The 21,056-nt window shown below is 36.0% G+C and overlaps 1 protein-coding gene across 2 annotated transcripts in view; it reads left to right on the forward strand.

Annotated features, from left to right (window-relative positions):
• Positions 1 to 21,056, forward strand: part of LOC143245041 (uncharacterized) — a 78,316-nt gene that overhangs the window by 12,112 nt on the left and 45,148 nt on the right. The window contains exons 1-2 of one of the 2 annotated variants that reach the window (XM_076490828.1): positions 10,834 to 10,851; positions 16,937 to 17,211. In XM_076490828.1, coding sequence (XP_076346943.1) covers positions 16,947 to 17,211 — 265 coding nt within the window. In that variant the 5' untranslated portion in view covers positions 10,834 to 10,851; positions 16,937 to 16,946. Of the gene's footprint in view, positions 1 to 10,833; positions 10,852 to 16,936; positions 17,212 to 21,056 lie in introns of those variants that run through there. The other variant, XM_076490827.1, reaches the window with a different exon arrangement.

Raw genomic sequence — 21,056 nt, forward strand, 5'->3', positions numbered from 1 at the left:
CTACCAATCTGAGGGTTGAAGGTTCAAATCCCCGTCACACCAAACATACTCTCCCTTTCATTTGTGGGGGCATTATAATAATGTGACTTTCAATCTCACTATTCATTGATAAAAGAGTAGCCCAAGAGTTGGCGGTGGGTGGTGATGACTACCTGCCTTTTCTCTAATCTCACACTGCTAAATTAGGGACAGCTAACGCATATAGCCCTCGTGTAGCTTTGCGTGAAATTCAAAACAAACAAACATAAACCAATGTTATTGAACTGGATAGTTTCTGTTAACAAGGTAATCTTCAGTACTGTGTGAGATTCAACTTACTAATGGAACAGAAACCCATGCAAAACCCATTTGAACCTGCATATGGAATTGAAAAACATTAAATGTATCAGATTCAGTGTAACTTACTTAGGTAAATTTGAAGGTAAGTTTCTAAGGTATAATGGGAGCGTAAAATTAAGAGCCATTAAAGGTATAGTTGGCTTCATTGTTAATAAATTTCGCCATTGTTTATAAAATAAGTAATTTAGAATTAACTTTACTTAATTCGGTAAGACCACGTGTGTTCACTGTCTATTACTCCTCTGCTGTATTTAGTGGATTATGTAACTGCCATGTTAAGGTGATGGAACTAAATAATCAGTGATTTTAATCTGCACACTAACCAGTAAAGTTAGTAAACCCGCATATGGTTGTTCTGCCTAGTCGACTGGTCTCTAATTTTGAATAGGTAAACTAGAGGAAAACCAATTTGTCAAAAGTTCCCATCATCAACTGTGACTGCTCATATATATCCCAATAGAAGTGTTTGACGGTCACTCTTATATCGCACATACGGGTTATGAAGGGTAGGGCGTGATTTTACGGCAACGGGATGCGAAGTGCGAACTCTGATCCACAGCCCAATCATGTTAGCCGATGGGCCACGCGCAACTCCAACTCTGAAGCTAGACTTAGATATGTATCAGACATTTCTTTCTAACATATGATTAGAATTACATAATTTATAAAAATTAAACAACAAGTATTGTGAAAATTATTCTTGCGTTTAGTGCGCAAACGCTAAACTTTATTTTTTTGAGAAGGGAAACTTTCAACCCTAGTTGTTGTTTTTTTCTTCTTAAATTAAAGTTGAAATATATATCTAAATGGTTTTCCTTTAGACAGACACAAACAAAACATCTCTTATAAGACAGCAAGCTGTGCAATGCATTTAAAAGTGTTTTTCATAGTCGTGTAGGCTTTCACTTTTCTGGTAGGAAAAACAAAACAAAAACGAACACCGTCTCCAGAACATTTTAAAGTATAAAGTATCAGTAGTGTACTTGACAATCATTCCGCCACTATCTTTATACACTCACGTTCCTCTTTTACCAGCTTGTTAGACCCCCGTATATTCTTCTGCCCCTTCTTCACATTGACACCCTAGACCGTGGGAATCACGACCAGTGAACAAAGCGTGCGCGAGCCGCTATAAGCCCGTGCACTGAACTGGTATTTTACGTGGCTGAATGCAGGCTTTGAGCACTCTGGTATGCAGACTGGGTTTACAGTAGCTGCACTGCTTCTGTCCATTTACACAGTATGATGTGCCTTGAATCAACGCCCTGATTTTTCTTTGAGTTTGCACAGAAAGAAGCCTTGAACTGCGTAAATATCAAACATTCTGAGAGAAAGAACAGGTCTTCCTTAAAGGAAACACGTCGCGTTGTTCGTAAAAAGTCAAACTTGATGTATGCTCGGAACAATGGTTGAGAAAGTATTGTATACCTTTATAATCGTAACATCATATTAGTTTAAATACTTGTGGTATATACGTGTGTATTTCTTATGCTTATAAGTTATACTATGCATTGCCGTGTAAGAATAAGCCATGGTTCACTTATATCTGTACATCTTATAACAGGAAGAAAGTATTTGATGTAACGCGTGTTATTCGCATTACAATAACACTGGAATTCTTGTAAGCCGGTATATTCTGCAGCTATTGTAGTGGATTTTCCACGGACTTTACTGACACTTCATAATTGGTAGTTTTTAGTTTGAGTTTCATTCAGTTCATGGAAAAATACCCACGACACAACCCGGAGCACGTGACAATGTACGCGTTTCTATAATATAAAGCTTGCCAAAGGAAATCGGTATCTTATTTATTATTTTTATACATGTATCACTAACACTTGTGTCGGGAAGTGGTGGTACTCTTTATAACACAAACATGAAGCTTTTACTGGTTTCAAGTGCTTATATAAACATGGGACTGTATATGGTTATATTTACATTAACCATTTACCACATGTATCTACGTTTAATACATATACGATAAATCCCGTATGACATGTCATATCCTTAACATAGCTGGATTCCGAAGAAAGCGGACACTATTGTGCGCAGAGCCATATGTCATTCAAAACATTCGTGTCAGATGTATGTATTATGCCGTTTCGGCAGACTGCACAGTAGAAAGTATAGACACAACATCAGTACGTGTTTTCTGGGGATTACTTATGCCCTTACATGATATTCATTTGTGCAAATTTCAGTTTTATGTAATCTGTTCAGCAAAGGAAAAAAAAACAGTAGACTCTTAAAGTATTGTAATTTAGTCCTCCGCATTATGTTTGTAATACTTTAAGGACTAAGTCCTCCGCCTTATGTTTGCCACTTTTATTTAGCGGAATCAAATATGCATTACAAAAACATCGCTCACACGTACACAAAATTTTGCGAATAGACAGAAATTTCTCTCAAAAACTAAAAGTTACGTTTACAAAACAAAAAGGAAGCTCCGAATTTGTTACCTGTTAGAATTCAAGATGTTTGTTACAAATTTTACTCAGAACATAACGTTTGCTAAAACACAGCTCTTTTATGGTGGGCCCGGCATGGCCAAGCGCGTTAAGGCGTGCGACTCGTAATCTGAGGGTCGCGGGTTCGCATCCCGGTCGCGCCAAACATGCTTGCCCTTTCAGCCGTGGGGGTGTTATATGTGACGGTCAATCCCACTATTAGTTGGTAAAAGAGTAGCCCAAGAGTTGGCGGTGGGTGGTGATGACTAGCTGCCTTCCCTCTAGTCTTACGCTGCTAAATTAGGGACATATTAAATCAGTCATATTAATTATGTTAAAGATTCTAATCACGTTTATTTGGTTTTTAAATTCTGACCAGATATTAAGTTCGATATAGAATAAAAAAAACCAACAACAGTAAATCTTTCTCTTTAGTTATATATAAATTTATAATCATATTTAATTTAATTACTTTAATCATAGTGTTATTTATTATTAACACTACTATGTAACAGACACTGAAACTGATCCTTGTTCGAAGTAATCCTTTATCACATGATTTATATCATAAGCTCAAGTTGTATGAAGTATTTTAGTACATGGACACCTATCTCAAAGTTATATAGGTGCCAGTTTAACCAGAAACTAGTATTTTAAAATATTAGTATGTGTCAATTCGTCATTTACAAGCGTTTCCTATGTTTAAGGCAAAAATAAACTCTACCTACCAAATGTATATACAGTACAAGTATTAGGAAAGAAAGGTTTTGCTAAATAAATAGAACATTCTATGTAAGGCCGCCTTCTGAGTTTGATAAAGAAGCCAAGCAAGATAGGAATGGAAGTGGACATATCACTGGAATTGTAAGTTTGACGAATAGTGGGATTGATCGTAACATTATAACGCTTAGGTAGGTGTTAGGCCTACTGAAGAAAGATGATGATGATGAATTAAAGTAAGAAATCTCGGTTCTGGCTGTTCTCCGGTTTTCGACTTTGGGACACTCCGGTAAGTAAAAAGCGGCATATGTAGAGGTAGCTCTTCATATCTAGCTTCTGATGACTTGTAGAGACGTATATCCAGACGCTTTATATATTGCTTTAATACAGGTGTCCACGCTATACCAACATAGAAAGTGTTAACGCACTCTTTGATAATGATAGCACAACCTTGAATGGTTGAGGCGCTCAATTCACAAACTTCAGGTCATTGAATCGAAATAAGTTGCCAAATATATTTTTCCTTTCAGCCATGGGAATATTATAACGTGATAGTCAATCCCACTGTTTGTAGGCCCGGCATGGCCAGGTGGCTTAAGACGTTTGACTCGTAATCTGAGGGTCGCGGGTTCGAATCCCCGTCGCATTAAACATGCTCGCTCTTTCAGCCGTGGGGGCGTTATAATATGACGGTCAATTCCACTATTCGTTGGTAAAAGAGTAGCCCAAGAGTTGGCGGTGGGTGGTGATGACTAGCTGCCTTCCCTCTAGTCTTACTCTGCTAAATTAGGGACGGCTAGCGCAGATATAGTCCTCGAGTAGCTTTGCGCGAAATTCAAAAACAAACAAAATCACTGTTTGTTGGTAAAGAATAATTTAAGAGCTGGCGATGGGGTGATGTTGACTACCTGCATTCCCCCTAGTGCATCACTTCTAATTAAGTAGGGACAGCTAACACTGATTGTCGTCACGAAGTTAAAAAATAACAACAAACGAATTTTAAACCTTTTATATTAGTTCGAACTGTGTGTCTGATGTTTAATTGTATTATAACTGAGCCAAGCTTGTTTGTTTAAATTACTCGTAGCCTAATCTTTTTCGTGGATCCCTTAGTCTATTGTAGCAGTTTAAGTTTTCAACCGGCTCCAATTTATTTACTTACGTTTGTGACGTTCATTACTGATACAAAGAGTCTTTTTAAACTATTTGCCTCCTTTATCTTTTTATTATGTTGTATACGTGGCACGTATTGTAGTGGCAAGATACGTCTCTCAGTTGAATTTTAAAGTATGATTTAGTCCATTCTAAGCATCGCCTCCAATAAAATACGCCTTCCCCTTTAAAAATAAGTTTAATTATTTTTGCTACCGTAAAACAATAATCCCGAATAACTATTATACATATACGTGGTGTGGTGATCTCTCCAAAGTTATGAACTATTCGCAACTGTCTAAACTCTCCTATTAGACCTCAAAGCAATTTTTTTTGTCAGTGCCTATATTTCCTCTCCATTTAGCGCTGTTCTTTGTTCGTATGCTGTTGTGTCCATGAAATTTTGTGAGAAAAAATAACTGTTCGAAGAACCTCTGCACGTTTGTTTAACTCGTGTGTAATTACAGTTGTTCTAGTTTGGTACCTTGTCTTTCCGAGATGATGTTGGATCCTCCTGACTTGATAAACATAATAGCAACAGTTGTTCTAGTTTGGTACCTTGTCTTTCCGAGATGATGTTGGATCCTCCTGACTTGATAAACATAATAGCAACAGTTGTTCTAGTTTGGTACCTTGTCTTTCCGAGATGATGTTGGATCCTCCTGACTTGATAAACATAATAGCAACAGTTGTTCTAGTTTGGTACCTTGTCTTTCCGAGATGATGTTGGATCCTCCTGACTTGATAAACATAATAGCAACAGTTGTTCTAGTTTGGTACCTTGTCTTTCCGAGATGATGTTGGATCCTCCTGACTTGATAAACATAATAGCAACAGTTGTTCTAGTTTGGTACCTTGTCTTTCCGAGATGATGTTGGATCCTCCTGACTTGATAAACATAATAGCAACAGTTGTTCTAGTTTGGTACCTTGTCTTTCCGAGATGATGTTGGATCCTCCTGACTTGATAAACATAATAGCAAACTAGAGCAGCTTATTGTTAACCGTACTGTACAGATGCTTAAGTATAACTCAAAAATTATTATTATTTATGTCAATAAAAGGACAAGTGCAGATCTAGTTTTATTACTGTATACAACTTACTTTACACATTTAAGTTTACTTGTTTCAAGGCAGTTACAATTGTACATAATACCAATTAGCGTGTCATTGTTTGTTTTGTTGTTTTTTTTTGGCCATTTGGATTATTTTTGTAACTCCTATTGGTGTCTTCTTATTGTTAGTCCGTCAGGTTAAGGTTGTAACTTCGGTCAGTTTCACCCTGTTTTTAACCAGTTGGAGTTAGGTTTGTAACTCCAGTTAGTATTTACTTGTTTTTAACCAGTTGGAGTTAGGTTTGTTACTCCAGTTAGTATTTACTTGTTTTCAATCAGTTGGGTTAATTTTGTAACTCTAGCTAGTGCCTCCTAGTTGTTAGTCGGTTGGATTAGTTTTGTAACTATAGATAGTGTCTCTTTGTTGTTAATCAGTTGAGCTAATTTTGTAACTACAATTAAAAAGAACTTACTTTTCTGTTGTTCTCAATAAGTGCATGTTTTAGTTTTGCATCAGATATTGAAAGTCTATCAGCTCAAAATTAGAAACTTCTAGCTCAGATAGCTTTCGCATTTCTTTGTGTTAAATCCAGTAAAATAAAGAATTTATATAACTATGAACCATAAATGAGCACTATTGTTGACGCCTTGATCAATAGTAGCTTTATAAACAAACACTTTGTTGGTAGGATAAATCTGATCACGTTCGTAACACTGTGAACAGACAAGTTATTTTCTGTTTGTCAGTTTTAAGTTAAAAAGTACTTTTATTCAAAGAAGAAAATGAAGTTATGCTACCATAATAAGCTGTCATTACAAGAAAACAATGTGTTTTGTACAGAAAATCCTTTTCTACAAGAATGATCAGGTCGATTAAAGGGCTACAAAGTCTTAGTTATAAGAGGATGCATACTTCGTTCAGAATGATCTTTCGTTACCATTACATGTAAAATCAAACTTGTTTATTTTAGTGTTTTTTTTCTGTTGTTGTTTTTCATAAAGAGATGGACACGTTAATGGTTTTCGGTGCCTCAACATACTTTCTTTTATGATAATGATTATCATATCCCATATATTTGCAAATGATATGAATGTGCGCAAGAACATATTGAATGCTGTCCAGGAAACGGAAAATATATAGTGGAGGTAAATTTCACAGGTAGAGGTTACTTGTTGGATGGTCGTGTCTCGTCGAAGTCATACCATTCGTTTGGACTGTTTATCTAATGTTCTAAGATGTCATCTCTCTAGTTGTGTAAACCCAGACATGCGAAAAATTTTGATAACCAGTTAATGCTTTCATGAATTAAAACAACAAAAAACGCCTACTGCTCTAATTTTGTTCGAAGTTAAGAATTTGATTTCAAGCTTTATTTGTTTAAATTGTCTTATCCACGTACGCAAACATTTAATGGCTACTGGATGTGTTAAAAAAAAAAAACAAAATCAGCAAGAACTTGCTTCTAGTTAAACTTATTTATCTTGTATGTATAATTTTCTTGCTAGGATTCCTTCCCCACTGTTAGATTGGGGTCATTATCCATAGTGTAAAAGAAGAAAGCTGTTTTAGTCTACTCCTAGAATTTGGTCGTAAAATACGCCCCATGATTCAGGACTATATAATGTGCCTGGTGGATATTTCAGTCTCTCGAGTTTGCTTTCTCTCCACGTGGGCCTGATTTGATTGATTCTGTTACCATTAGGTTTACAGCACCCCATTTAGCCGAACCTACAGTATGGTTATTTCTTAAGTGAGATTGATGTTGCTAATAAATTAGGCCATGCAACCATCAATACTGCAGAAGTTACAACCACCTTGTAAACAGGAACATTTAAAAAAATTATAGAATCTTCTAAAGTAGATCTTTTTTTTTAATTTTATGTCGTATGCCGGTCGTAACAATGGTGTAACGTCAGGGATCCGACAACACTCAGAAACAAAATCAATGCGCCATGTTTTTCTTGAAAACGAACCATTAATACAACATAATAAATCTAAAATAGTGGTTGATACATTTTTTCTCTTCCTTAGAGAAATATATTTGAAACACAGCGAGGAAGGGTATAATGTTTTTTTATTATTTCATTTTTACCAAAGTGTCACCAGAAGAAACAGCGGTAAGCTTACAGACTTACGACGCTAAAATCCAAGATTCGGTTCCCCCTAGCGGTTCAATGTGCCTTTACTTTAAAACAAATAAATCCTACCAACAAATGCTTACTTATACCATGGTATATTTCACATGGATAGTTTTACTTTATTGGCTCCACTATGAAGAAGATTTTATTTTAAAAATAAAAAAAGAATGAAAAACGCCATCATAAAATTAGCTTTCTTAAAAACTCATAATCTCCCAGCTTGTCACATGGTGACGCTCTCAGTGGAGTTTCTTAGCTAGGAAAAACAAAACTCGATCAGGCATGACCAGGTTATTAAGGCATTTGACTCGCAGTCTGAGGATCGCGGGTTCGAATTCCTATCACACCGAACATGCTCGCACTTTCATCTGTAGGGTGTTATAGTTCTACGGTCAATTCCGCTATTCATTTGTGAAAGAGTAACTCAAGAGTTCACCATGATGATGACTAGCTCTCTTCCCTCTAGTCTTACACTGCTAAATTAGGGGCGGCTAGCACAGATAGCTCTCGGATAGTCTTTGCGCGAAATATACAAACAAACAAAAACTCTTTGGTAATTAATATAATTTGTAAAATTCAAATAACTAGTGTTTACTGTCATTTTCTTGAACATTTTTACGCGTGAGAATTTTAAAGTTATATTTGTCGCTTTCATGTGGCATGATCAACAAGAATTTAATACTGTCAATTGTTTATGAAACCGTAACCGGATAGGGATTTATGTCAAAGCTGTGAATTAGCATGGCCACTATATATAGGTCGGGAAACAGGTGTTTTAACAATGACAATAGTTTGAAGGAAAATATTCGAGGCTGATGTTCCCAGGAGAAAGTAGACCATGGAAACGGTAGCGCAGTGATACGTGACCTTCTGATTACAACCATCACTAGTCAAGCAATGTGGTCATGAATATTGTGTCCTTGCGCCCTCAGTGGTACATTAGACATGACAGCTTGCACTCTGGTCAAGAAAAAGCACGCGTGTAAAACGGCGAATGTGGGAATTTTTACTACTGTTTCAGTGGCTGCCATGCGAAACGGATTGTTCCTTTAATTCCAAACTAAAGCTTCATTCTTTTGAATGCAATAAGCGTGTATTCAAGAATTGTTTTTCGTATGCTTGTTTGTTTGTTTTTGAATTTTGCGCAAAGCTACACGAGGGCTATCGGCGCTAGCCGTCCCTAATTTAGTGGGGTTGACCATCACATTATAATGCCCCACGGTTGAAAGGGCAAGCATGTTTAGTGTGACGGGGATTCGAACCTGCGACCCTTGGATTACGAGTCGAGTGCCTTAACAACCTGGTCATGCCAGGGCAAGTAATTAAGAATATGATTATTTCCAGACTTGTTTATTAATACAAAATTCCATGGCGGTTTTCACGATTTTTTTTAGGGTTGGCTATTGATTATTTGGAATTAAGCACAAAGCAATACAATGGGCGATCTGTGCTTTGCCAATCACGGGTATCGAAATTAGATTTTTGAAACGTGAGTCCGCAGACATACCATTTTGCTACTGAGGGGGCTTTAAAAAGTGTGGGGTGAATATTTCAACATGCATTAATTTTATAAATTTTAAATACCAACTTAAATTGTCATAACATACACTAAACTGCGCAACTTTTAATTTTGAAGAATATATAATTATTTATTTAAATGTTTAATAACTAAAAATTATCATATGGGTTTAAACTTTCAGTCAGACCGTTAAATCGCATTTTATGGAATCGTGGCTTAAGAATTAATAAACAAACTTCTAGTGGTAAAAAAAAAAGCAACTGGAAATTTACGTCAGTTCTTGGACTTGTGCCTCATAAAACATTGATTCTACGAGGATACTCAATTATATACACTTCAATCACAAATATTATCTGATGAAATTTAAAACTATAAAAATTTCCATGGTAATATTATTGGTATTTCTAGGAATAATCGGTAGATGGGGCTACCAACAAAGGCTAAAAATACTTTATTGTACTCGGTGTTCTCGTAAATACTGATCCGCATATGAATAAAACTATCTGTTATATATTTATGCAAACATCATTGTGATTAGTTAAGAGTAAAATAAACCTCTGTTAACAGAATATTCACTATTGTATCAAGTGTGGCTAAGTAAAAGTAACACGAATGTTTTGAGTATTCGTATACAAGTATATATGTGATCTAACAACTGTTTTAGTAAATAACATCGGGACAATAAATCATTTTAAAGCAATTATAAGAGTGTAGTTTTGCATGCGATCACAAACTCTGATTATTAGTTGGTAATGCAAACTTAATTTATGTTGCTTCACGTAAACCTGTAAGTTCAGAAATATACAATGTTATCAGATTTGTTTTTTTCGAATAATCGTGAAAAGTTACATAGGAAATACTATATTACCCGTCCCTAATTTTGAACTGAGGAAAGGTAAAAAGTCCGCAACACACACCACCAATTTTTAATTGTTTCTGTTAAAATAACACATTCAAGACCCCACGTAGTGAAGCGCAATAATGCGATAGTTGGGCGCAAACCAAGGACTACTGAATTCATAATTCGACATGTTAATCGTTAGGTTACGCTAGGTTGTGAGAGTTATTAAAATAGCTTATAAAATATATGTAATATAAAACCTGTTGTTTACTAGCGAATTGTTAATGTAGAAACCATGAGAATATATGATGGCACAAGTTCTCATGAAATAGAGAAGATAACGAAACGGGTTTTGTCTCATGGCTAGGATGTTGATTGTGTTATGATCGCTGACTGTACTTGTTTGAACAATAAGCTAAGAATTTTAATCCAAATGAAATTCTAAGGCTAAAATGTTTTACACTACATCCAGGCGAGGCCCGGCATTGCCAGGTGGTTGAGGCACTCGACTCGTAGTCTGAGGGGCGCGGATTCGAATCCCCATCGCACCAAACATGCTCTCTCTTTCAGCCATGGAGGCATTATAATTTGACGGTCAATCCCACTATTCGTTAGTAGAAGAGCAGCCCAAGAGTTGGCGGTGAGTGGTGATAACTAGTTGCCTTCCCTCTAACCTTACACCGCTAAATTAGGGACGGCTAGTACAAATAGCCCTCGTGTAGCTTTGTACAAAGTTCAAAACAAACTAAACCAAATACCCAGACGACCAGATGTGTTGTTTCTGTATGCTTGTTACTAAGCCGTTGCTTACCAAGGTCATCTTAGAAATAAGTTTGTTTCAACGAGGACAAACTGTAGTCACATGTCGATCGGTATTTATCGTAAGCACTATCGTTATTAAATTAAGAAGGAAGAAATATATGTATTCAACTACATGTTACTAAATCATGTGTATGAGCCTTAGAAAGTTATATTTGTATGTACTTTGTAACTTTTAGTTAGGTATATATATATATATATAAAACATCTCTTACATAAAATATCTGATGAATTATCACGTGTAAAAAATTAGCTTTCTCATTTATTTTATTTGATTTCCAGTTATCGGCATTTTTGAGTTGGTAGAATGCGGTGTTCTTTATTAAAATCTTCCAGTTTCACAATTCTCACAGGCCAGAGCTATTTTAAAGATTGTAAGTTATTCGTGTCTGGTGTACAGCGTGATATTTCATTAAGTAGAAGTGGAAAATATTTAAAAAAAAGTACTAAATGGCAGAACTGCTTACTAATTATAGCACTTTTTTAACGATAGATGGCGGATGATCTAACGCTAAATATAGCATCTTATAAATACCGCAGATCAAAATTGTAATGTTATCATAATAATTAAAAAAAAAATTGTTGTCCACCAAAGGATGTTAGTTGCTAATCATTATAGGTGAAATTCGTTCATCAGATGTCATGATTTAATAGTTACCAACAATAAGGACTGTCTCCCAGGTAACCTCAGCTTTTGACTAATGTGCCAGGATTGTTTGAAAATTAGCCCAAGTACATGACCACTAGAGGGTTAAGATTGTTTACAAAATGACAAGTGTTCATGGTTATTAGAAGAAATAATTGTTTGCAAATTCGCAAGAGCGCTTGGTGGCAGAGGTTACCTTCTGTCTGCTAAACGACAACTGGTCACGATCATGTGATGTTAGAGCTTTAGCTTGTATAAGTTACGATCAGATTAAGCCTTTAGCCATTTGATAAAAGTTATAATCAGTAGTAATTAGGATTGTTTATGATCACTAGAGGTCACGGCTGTCTGTAAAATTACAGGTGGTCATGATTATAAAGGTTTGGTTTGTTTTGAAAGGGAGCGAGTTAGTAATAGGCATTGTGCATGTCGCTTATCACTAGATATTGAACAGAGCTACTTGGATCTTGTTAACTTATAATATAGTACACTGTAAAAGTTCTCGGTAAGCAAGACTGTGTTAGAGTGAAATGTTTTTGTTTTGTTTTTAACAAAAGGAAAGCTTCTGTTACTGCACAGAAAAAAAAATGGTTTAGAGAGTGCTTTTTAAAACCTCTTTCATTAGGAAAATGTGCTGGACGAGCCATATGGTTCGTATAATCGGACTGTACATGGTCATGCTGCAACAACCTAGCCTGCTCCCCACTTTGGATCAGTGTAAGCACTATAAGAGTGATAGTCAAATCCCACTATTCGGTCAGACAAAGAATTGATTGTGGAAGCATTATATTACTGCCTTCTCTTTAGTCTATCAGCTCAAAATTAGGAAGGGGATATAGCTTTACGCAAAATTCCGAAACAACAAATAAACTCCCAAGATCTGCTATTGTTCTGTTAGAACGGAAAGGAAAATACATTTAAAAACGTATATGAACTTTTGAAAAATGGAAACAAATGAAAAATATAATTCGTAAAAATGTTTATTATCTTAGTAAATCCGTTGTGTTTTGTTTTGTTTTCCGAAAAAATTTATTGTTAAACTCAAAGCTTTGTTTGTTTTTGAATTTCGCACAAAGCTACTCAAGGGCTATCTGTGCTAGCCGTCCCTTATTTAACACCCAGTTAACCCTTATGTTAATATAATGTATTGTTAGAAAAACGAATTTTAATTTTGGACCTGAAGAAAAAAATACAGCCCATAAAATATTACATAATTCTTTGTATTTCAACTTAAATGCTTTGAGTAATTAGTGACAAACCACAGTAAAAGGATTGATTGAAATTAATCACTAAGCTACACGATGGTATGCTCTACTCATCACAGATATCGAACCTGATTTCTAGATATGTTAGTTCGCAGACAAACTGCTGGCCACTTGGGAGGCTAGTAAAAGGAACAAACTATAAGGAGATCTGATGTTAGAGAATCTAGATTCAACACATCCGTGTGTCTTCATTAACTTCGCGCTGTTTTCTAACTCACTTTACAATCCACTCACTACTTTCTCTTGGAGTCTAACCTCCCATTACCTTGTCATCACTGTCAATAGTTTCAGTGAAGGACTTTTGGGAGTCATTTAGCCTAAATGTATCAATAACGACAATGAAAATACCAATAATATAGACATTCGAAATATGTCACCTGTCTAACGAAAAGAAAAAAAACAAAACAAAAAAATAGTATTAGTGGAACTAGAGTAACTTCTTCCCTTATAAAGTGTCATATGCACAGTTGAATGTTCCTAAACTTAACTATAGTGCTTCCAAAACCGGGTAGCGATATGAAGTAGGGGGTTGTGAAAGTTGTTTTTCATTCTTGTTACAATGTAAGGCTGTAGTTGCACATCAGCCCTTCTCCATGCATACATCCCGACTAAATTTTGTAAAGCAGGCTTTCTCTCACGTGTTCATTGTTTCGATGTGGAAGCTGAGAGTCCCACGGGGTGACTGGGTTGTAAGGTCACGATGTCAACGATTCTGTTTCCAGATTTAGATTTTATGAACAAACGCCGAGCTAATCGCTTTTTTTGTAAATTCAAACAACTGAAAAAGTCTCGTGAGGGACGAGAATACCTCAGTAGCACGACCCGGGGACTATGGCGAATAGCTACCATGTTGCATTTTTTCTCCTCCCAGCCATCTAGGACGATGTTGTTATTCATAATGTCAGACATCCCAAACTGTTATTGTCTAACGCTTTGGGTTTTCAGTTTCAGACGAATTTAAACTAGACGTGTGAATTGAATATTCCACTAAAAAACATTCAACTCTTCGTATTGTTATGTACCGGGTTTTATACTGGGGACATATGCAGGTATTTCCAGAGATACTGAACCGTTCTTCGTTTTAACTTCTAAGGTGGGGGCACATAATACACCAAATATTTTTAATTAGTAATTTTTGTCTCTTATAATATACTAAGATTTCTTTTTCACAACCAGTACGTTAGTGTAAGTTCGTAAATTGAATAATATACTTTTATCAAAGAACCTTAATTTTTCTTAAACACAAGAAAACTTAACGTAGTCGCTGTGACACGTCTCTGAAACTTACGCATACATAGTTTACTTTGTGTTTGTGACTAAGAAAATAGTAAGTAGAAAAAACATCGCTTCTTAAGAACACGAAGGGCAAAATGCATAAAAGTGAGTGTTATATCAAGTATCTTAATACTCATAATATATATATATATATATATTACATTGCATCAAAGATGCAGATAGGCAGCGTATATATCCTTATACTTAGAATACGAAAATTACGCTGCGCCAAAGTGACGGTGCTGCAACGGTTGTCACAGTACTCAAAATATGAACATCACACACCACCAAAATGACAACGTTGTAGTGAGTATTTTTGTGCTCGGAATATGAATATTACATTTCATCAAAACGACAGGAATGCAGCAAGTATCTTCGTGCTTAGAACACGAAGGCCACATTGCACTGGAGTGAGAGAGTTTTAACAAGTACCCTCTTACAAAAAAACAACCAATTAAAATAGATACTTTCAAATTATGAGTCGTAGAAAAAAGCCCTATAGAGGTCGCTAAGGAGTAAATACTAAACAGTCAAATATAGTCAAATATCGTTTTATCGTCTTCGCTGTCTGTGATACAGAAAGATAATTTCGTCATATATATACACACACACACACACACGCACAACACATATCGAGTTCGTTCCTGACGTATCTGTACCTATCCGTCCGTTACTGATTTTGGACAGATTGACCAAATAGAAAGAGTAAAACTAATCAGGACCAACTGACACTAACTCTTTGGCTAGCGTTTGTTGTAGAACCCTAATTATTCTTCTTTGATTTTTAGTTATCTGACAAATTCGAGAGAGTTCTCTGTTTTTACCCTAAAATCAGTGCGATTTCTTACCGAAAAAAAAAAAATAGTCGCGTATCCCTAATTTAAAATATCAAGAAAAAGATAATTGTATATAATGTATTGGCTTGGTTTCGGTCACTGCGCAGATAGCTCTGGTGTAGCTTTGCACGAAATTCAAAACACACAAATCTGTCGCTGTAAAGGTTATTCTATTCATACTAAACAAGTTAAGTTAAATTAAGTCTGATATCTCAAAACATATATCACACCATCTGTTAAAGTGCAGTCGTAAAAACGCTATAGTGTTGCTTAATGACTCTCTGTTTGTTTGTTTGCTGTGTTCTATAACTAATCTAAAGTATTTAAACAGAAAAAACGCGATATTACAAGGGACTTTGAAATAACAGAAGCGTGAATGGAAGGTTCTTACTACAAAAATGGGCAAAATATACTGAATAAGCACAGAAACTAAAAGTGGTAGACGTTCATTGGCCAATCGAAATCATCTGACCATTCTTCCTTCATTACATGCAACTGAAAAAAATGCAAATAAAAATTTTAACAGAATTGATATTATCAATACAAGCTAATAATAATTAATAGTAGCCCCCCTTCCTAAGCCCGTAATAAAATTACGGGCTTTCAATGCTAAAATTTGGGGTTTTCATTCATCACAGTAGTGCAGAGTGGAGATAGCCCATTGTATAACTTTGTACTGAGAAACCAACAGCGAGTGTTTGATTGAATATTAATCTTACAGGTGAGTAATTCTCGCTAAACACAATTTTATACTACGAGATTTAAGTGTTTAGATTTCAGTACTTCACTCTTAAACCTGTTACTGTTTAAAGGTAAATAAATTATATAATCTATTTCTTTCAGGGAGAAGATCACACGTGAACTAAGCGGTAATCTTAAAGATTCATGATGATTAAAACTGATGTTCGATCCATAGGTGTGGTGGGGCAGGTAGCCATTGTGTAACTTTAGACTAAAGTAAATAAAAACAACAACACAATGACAGATAATCAACACAGAGAAATTTCAAATTATATGAAAGTATGTAATCGATGTGGCATCGTTGATTGTTTTAAAGACTAAAATAGAATTGTCACTGTTCTCTTTATCACTAAACTGCACAATGGGCTGTCTAGTTCTGTTCACTGTGGAGAAAAAAACCCAAAACCTAGCGTTGTAAGTCTGTAAACTTACCGCTGATCCACTAGAGGGGAGTTCGTTCGTGTGAAGATTTGGTGATAAAACCGGCAATCTGTTCCACGGAAACAACAAGAATTTCATAAAGATTTGTCAAAACTCGTTTTAAGTTGGCATATAATTTTTGTTTCTTTTATCTGGATTACATGATTACGAGGGGCTTTTCAATTCAAGCGCAATGCTGCAGAATAGACTATCTGCGCTGTTGAAGTTTTCTGAATTAAGCACAAAGCAACACAGTAGGCTATCTGTGCTCTGCCAACTACGGGTATCTAGCGGTGTGAGTCCACAGACATACTGCTGTGCCACTAGGAGGCATCTGGGCTGTACCCATCAAAGTTTGTTTGTTTTGAATTTTGCTACTCGAAGCTACACGAGGGTTATCTGCGCCAGCCGTCCCTAATTTAGCAGCGTAAGACTAGAGGGAAGCCATCTAGTCGCCACCACCCACTGCCAACTCTTGGGCTATTCTTTTACCAACGAATGGTAGGATTGGTCGTCACATTATAACTCCCTCACGGCTGAAAGGGCGAGCATGTTTGATATGACGAGGATTTGAACCCGCAAACTTCATATTGCGAATTGAGTGCTCTAACCATTTGGTCATGCCAGAACCGTCCCACCACAGATATGGAATCCAGAATATTAGCGTTATAACTCCTCAAGTATACAACTGAATAACTGAATGTACATGTTTCTTTCTTCCAGATGTTCGTCAATGTTTGTTGGAGAGTACTGTCAGTACCTGAATCCCTGCCATACTGGTGCTGGACCAAGATGCCAGAACGGTGGCAGTTGTAATGTGAACCTGAGCGTTAGGAGTAACCCAACGTTTTCGTGCACCTGTCCAGTTGGTTACACAGCTTCTCTTTGTGAAATTGCTCTTCCGAATATTTGTGACAGTGACCCGTGTCAGAATGGGGGCACGTGCACTCTTAAATCACTGGACAATTATACATGTACATGCGCAGCAGGGTTTAGAGGTAAGTTTTTGATGTTAAGTTTATATTTAACAATAATAAACTGAAACGTATAATTAGGGCTTCCATTTAATGTTATCCCATTTCTTTTTCGTTAAAAATCAGTCTTGTGATTACCTTTGTTCTATTGTAGAAATAAAAAGGTAGTCTTGCTCACCTGATCAAGCGATTATAGGTTTTTAACACAACTTCCTCGTCGTATAAATCAATCAGACAAGACTTTTACTGATTGTCTTGTAACTTATTTGAGCAGTTTATCTGCTTTAACCTGACCTGCTTCTAATTATATATACTAGCTAGGGTACTCATACCCTGGACGAAAGAGTTATGCAACTTCATAATTAGTGAAAGGCTATCTAAGGACATGAAAAGCTGTTTTCTTCATATATAATTTCTAAAAAGCCCATAAAAACAGCAAAACACAAAATGTGAAACCATAAATTTGCATGTATCTCCTCATGGACCCGACAAATTTTCATGCCAAATTTGGTGAAGATCCAACAAAAGAGGCGAACAGGTAACATCAACAGGTAACAAAAAAACCCAAAATGCAAAATTGAAAATTTGTGTCTTTCCCCATGGACCTAATGAGCCTCCATACCAGTTTTAATGAAGATCTATCCACACCTTGCAAAGTATTTACATGGACATACAAGAGATAGTGCTATTATATTTATATAGATGACGCCAGTGCAGTAGAGCCGCGTGTGACGTTTCATTACGTCATGTATAAAATCTAAAAATAAAGGAAAACAAAGTTCTCCGTGACGGGAAAAGAAAGTGAAACGGGAAGAACGTGATGCCCATTACAACTCTTCGTGCGCACAGGGAAGAAAATTCGCGAAGTTGGGAATTGCACATTGCGTAATAAAAAACGTTTTTCCAGAAACATATAAGTAAGAGTTCCATCGCCCGGGCATGGCAAAGCGTGTTAAGGCGTGCGACTCGTAATCTGAGGGTCGCGGGTTTGCATCCCCGTCGCGCTAAACATGCTCGTCCTTTCAGCCGTGGGGGCGTTATAATGTTAAAGAGTTGGTGGTGGGTGGTGATGACTAGTTGCTTCCCCTCTAGTCTTACACTGCTAAATTAGGGACAGCTAGCACAGATAGCCCTCGAGTGACTTTGTGCGAAATTCAAAAACAAAAACAAACAAGAGTTCCATTATAGTGTCATATAGTGTCATTGATTTTATCATATAATGTCCTTTAGTTCTTAACTTCCAATCTTTAGACAATTTACTTTTTCAATCACTTACTTGAATAAATAATGATCGCAAAGTTACTCTGAAAACAAAATCAGTCGTAAAGCGCTTGGCTTTTTATTATTGTAATAGTCCATCGGTAAGCCTGGAGGCTTATAACGCTAAAATTCGAGTTTCCATACTCGAGGGGGAACTAGGCACAGATATCCAATTGTGTGGCTTTGCGCTTAAGAACGACAAAAGAAATTATTATTATTATTTTATTTATTTAAAAAAAAACGCATGTTATATCAAGGGTTAAACATAACCACATATATTCAGTCTTCTTTCGTTTTTTCATAGGCACTAAGTGTCGTTACACGTAATTCTAAAAGTTATTCAGATTGGGTTTTTAACGTTTGTTTACGATCTAAGACTAGGCGTATTGTTTGCATTGTATCAAACAAATTAAGTTAACATTTAACATAACAATTTGTATTTAAAATTAGAATACAAAGTCAAAATATTGTTTTTGTATGTGGTTAATATGATGTTTCGCGTGTTAAAACTTTCTCAAAAATACGTTTACAAAACAATGTTAACGGTTAAACAAAAACTAAATAAAAAGTATTGCTTGCTAAATATAACTTACGTCAAGAGGTTGTAACTTTAGTAACAATCTTTACTTAGTTGCATAAATAAATTATACGTTTAGAAAAATAAAATGGTTTATTACCAGTGCATTGATATGTAGACATTGATTTCGTAGCATGTTCGCAGTATTACATCTGTTAACATGAAGTTTGACTTGCGATACAGCTGTGTTATTTCCCGTGGGAAGATATTCCTTCAAACTGATAATTTAATTCTCATTCTGAGAAATCAAAACTGTAATTTCGAGGACTATACGTAAGACTATTTGTGCTCTGCCCATTATGGGTATCAAAACCCAGTTTGTGGATGTGCCGCTGTGCCACTGGGGGCGGAAGTTAAAGAGTGACAGTAACTATCCAGATTAAGGGTGTGGGTTGGCTCTGTGAACAGTTTTTGGATTTCAGAGCTAGTGAGTCGGTTTCTGACTCCATGCTAAAACAAAATACTCCCTACACTTTATGCTATGAGTGCATTATAAAAGTGGCTGTCAGTTACTTAGCGTGAACAGTGGGTGATAGGATATTCCTGACTGGCTACCTTTCCTCTAACCAGTAGTTAAAAATTAGGAACGGCAGCAGATCCCCGTCCCATCAAACATACTCGCTCTCATACCCATAGGAACGTTATAATGTGCGGTAAATCACACCATTCGTTGGTAAAAGAGTACCCCAAGAGTTGGCGGTGGGTGGTGATGACTAGCTGCCTTCCTTCTAGTCTTACACTGCAAAATTAGGGACGGCTAGCGCAGATAGCCCTCGTGTAGCTTTGCGCGAAATCCGTAACAAAAACCAAACCGAACCGCAGTAGGTAACCTTAGCAGCTGTGCAAAATACACAAATACAAAGTTCAAATTGCTGTTTCTATCATATAACACCCGGTTGTTTACTTGTTTATAATCTCTTCTCTCATATTTACTCATAAAATTACCAATGTAATATTTATCTTGAAATGACACACGAGAAAATGTTTTCAATATTTTGGAAAAAAATTACTTCTCAAGAACTTTGATTCTAGTATTTAGTTAAAACAACACGAGATATCTTAATAAAAAAAATTGTTACGCATGCATAAATTAAAAAAGAAACCAATACCAACACATTTTTTGAACGTAATTTTAATTGTGTTGTACCTAAGATCTGTAAAGCTTCTTGGCTACTAATGAACGGCACTTCTGGTGCATTTCGTTTAGTAAAAAGTGGTTTATGAATTAATGTTGTCTGGTTTTCAAAAGCAAATAACCTATTCTGGTTCAAATGTTTAACGTGCTTCGGGCATATAAGAAAACTCACACGCTAGAAACGTATGCACCACAATGAGCAGTTTAACCAATGAAAAGCCATGATTTATTTTAGATATTATGATATTAATTACTGAATAAGTTCAGTTAACTACAGTGACAAATGATTCCTGAAACCCCAGACAATGTTGTGGAATAACACTTTTCAGCACGGAACTGAAACCCATCCGACACCAATTCTTAAAAACTTCATGATTTTCAATTACGTAAAACTTGCATCGTGACTCTATAATTCGTAGAAATGGCTTTAGTCACGGCTTAGTGACGCATAGAATGGCTTTGATTTTTTCCAAGTACAAACTTTTTAGTTCATAGTTCCGTCATCACTTAACAGATTTGACATCTAATTACAGTTTTCGATTGAGGAGGTCAAACCATTTCGATTAGTGTATTTGACCACGCCCAAAATTAGCACAGTAATTTGCTCTAATCCTGCATAAAATAATTTCAATTTGAGGCTAGGCTGGTAGACATTATGATAAGTAATAAAATAAAATCCTGCATACGCGCGCCCCATGCTTGTTTTGTAGCGAAAAAAACTAATTAAGAGATAAAAAAGAAAAAAAAATTCATACATTAATTTATTCTAACCTTGCCTGAAAGAATTTCAAATGCCGAGGTTATTGATAAATTCCCCCCTTATAAACACAAACACAAATGAGTTTTAATATCTATCCACACATTAAGAATACTTGACCATCGATTCTTCGTTTTATA

This window comes from Tachypleus tridentatus, chromosome 2 (assembly GCF_004210375.1).
Source record: "Tachypleus tridentatus isolate NWPU-2018 chromosome 2, ASM421037v1, whole genome shotgun sequence".
NCBI classification, from domain to species: Eukaryota; Metazoa; Arthropoda; class Merostomata; order Xiphosura; family Limulidae; genus Tachypleus; species Tachypleus tridentatus.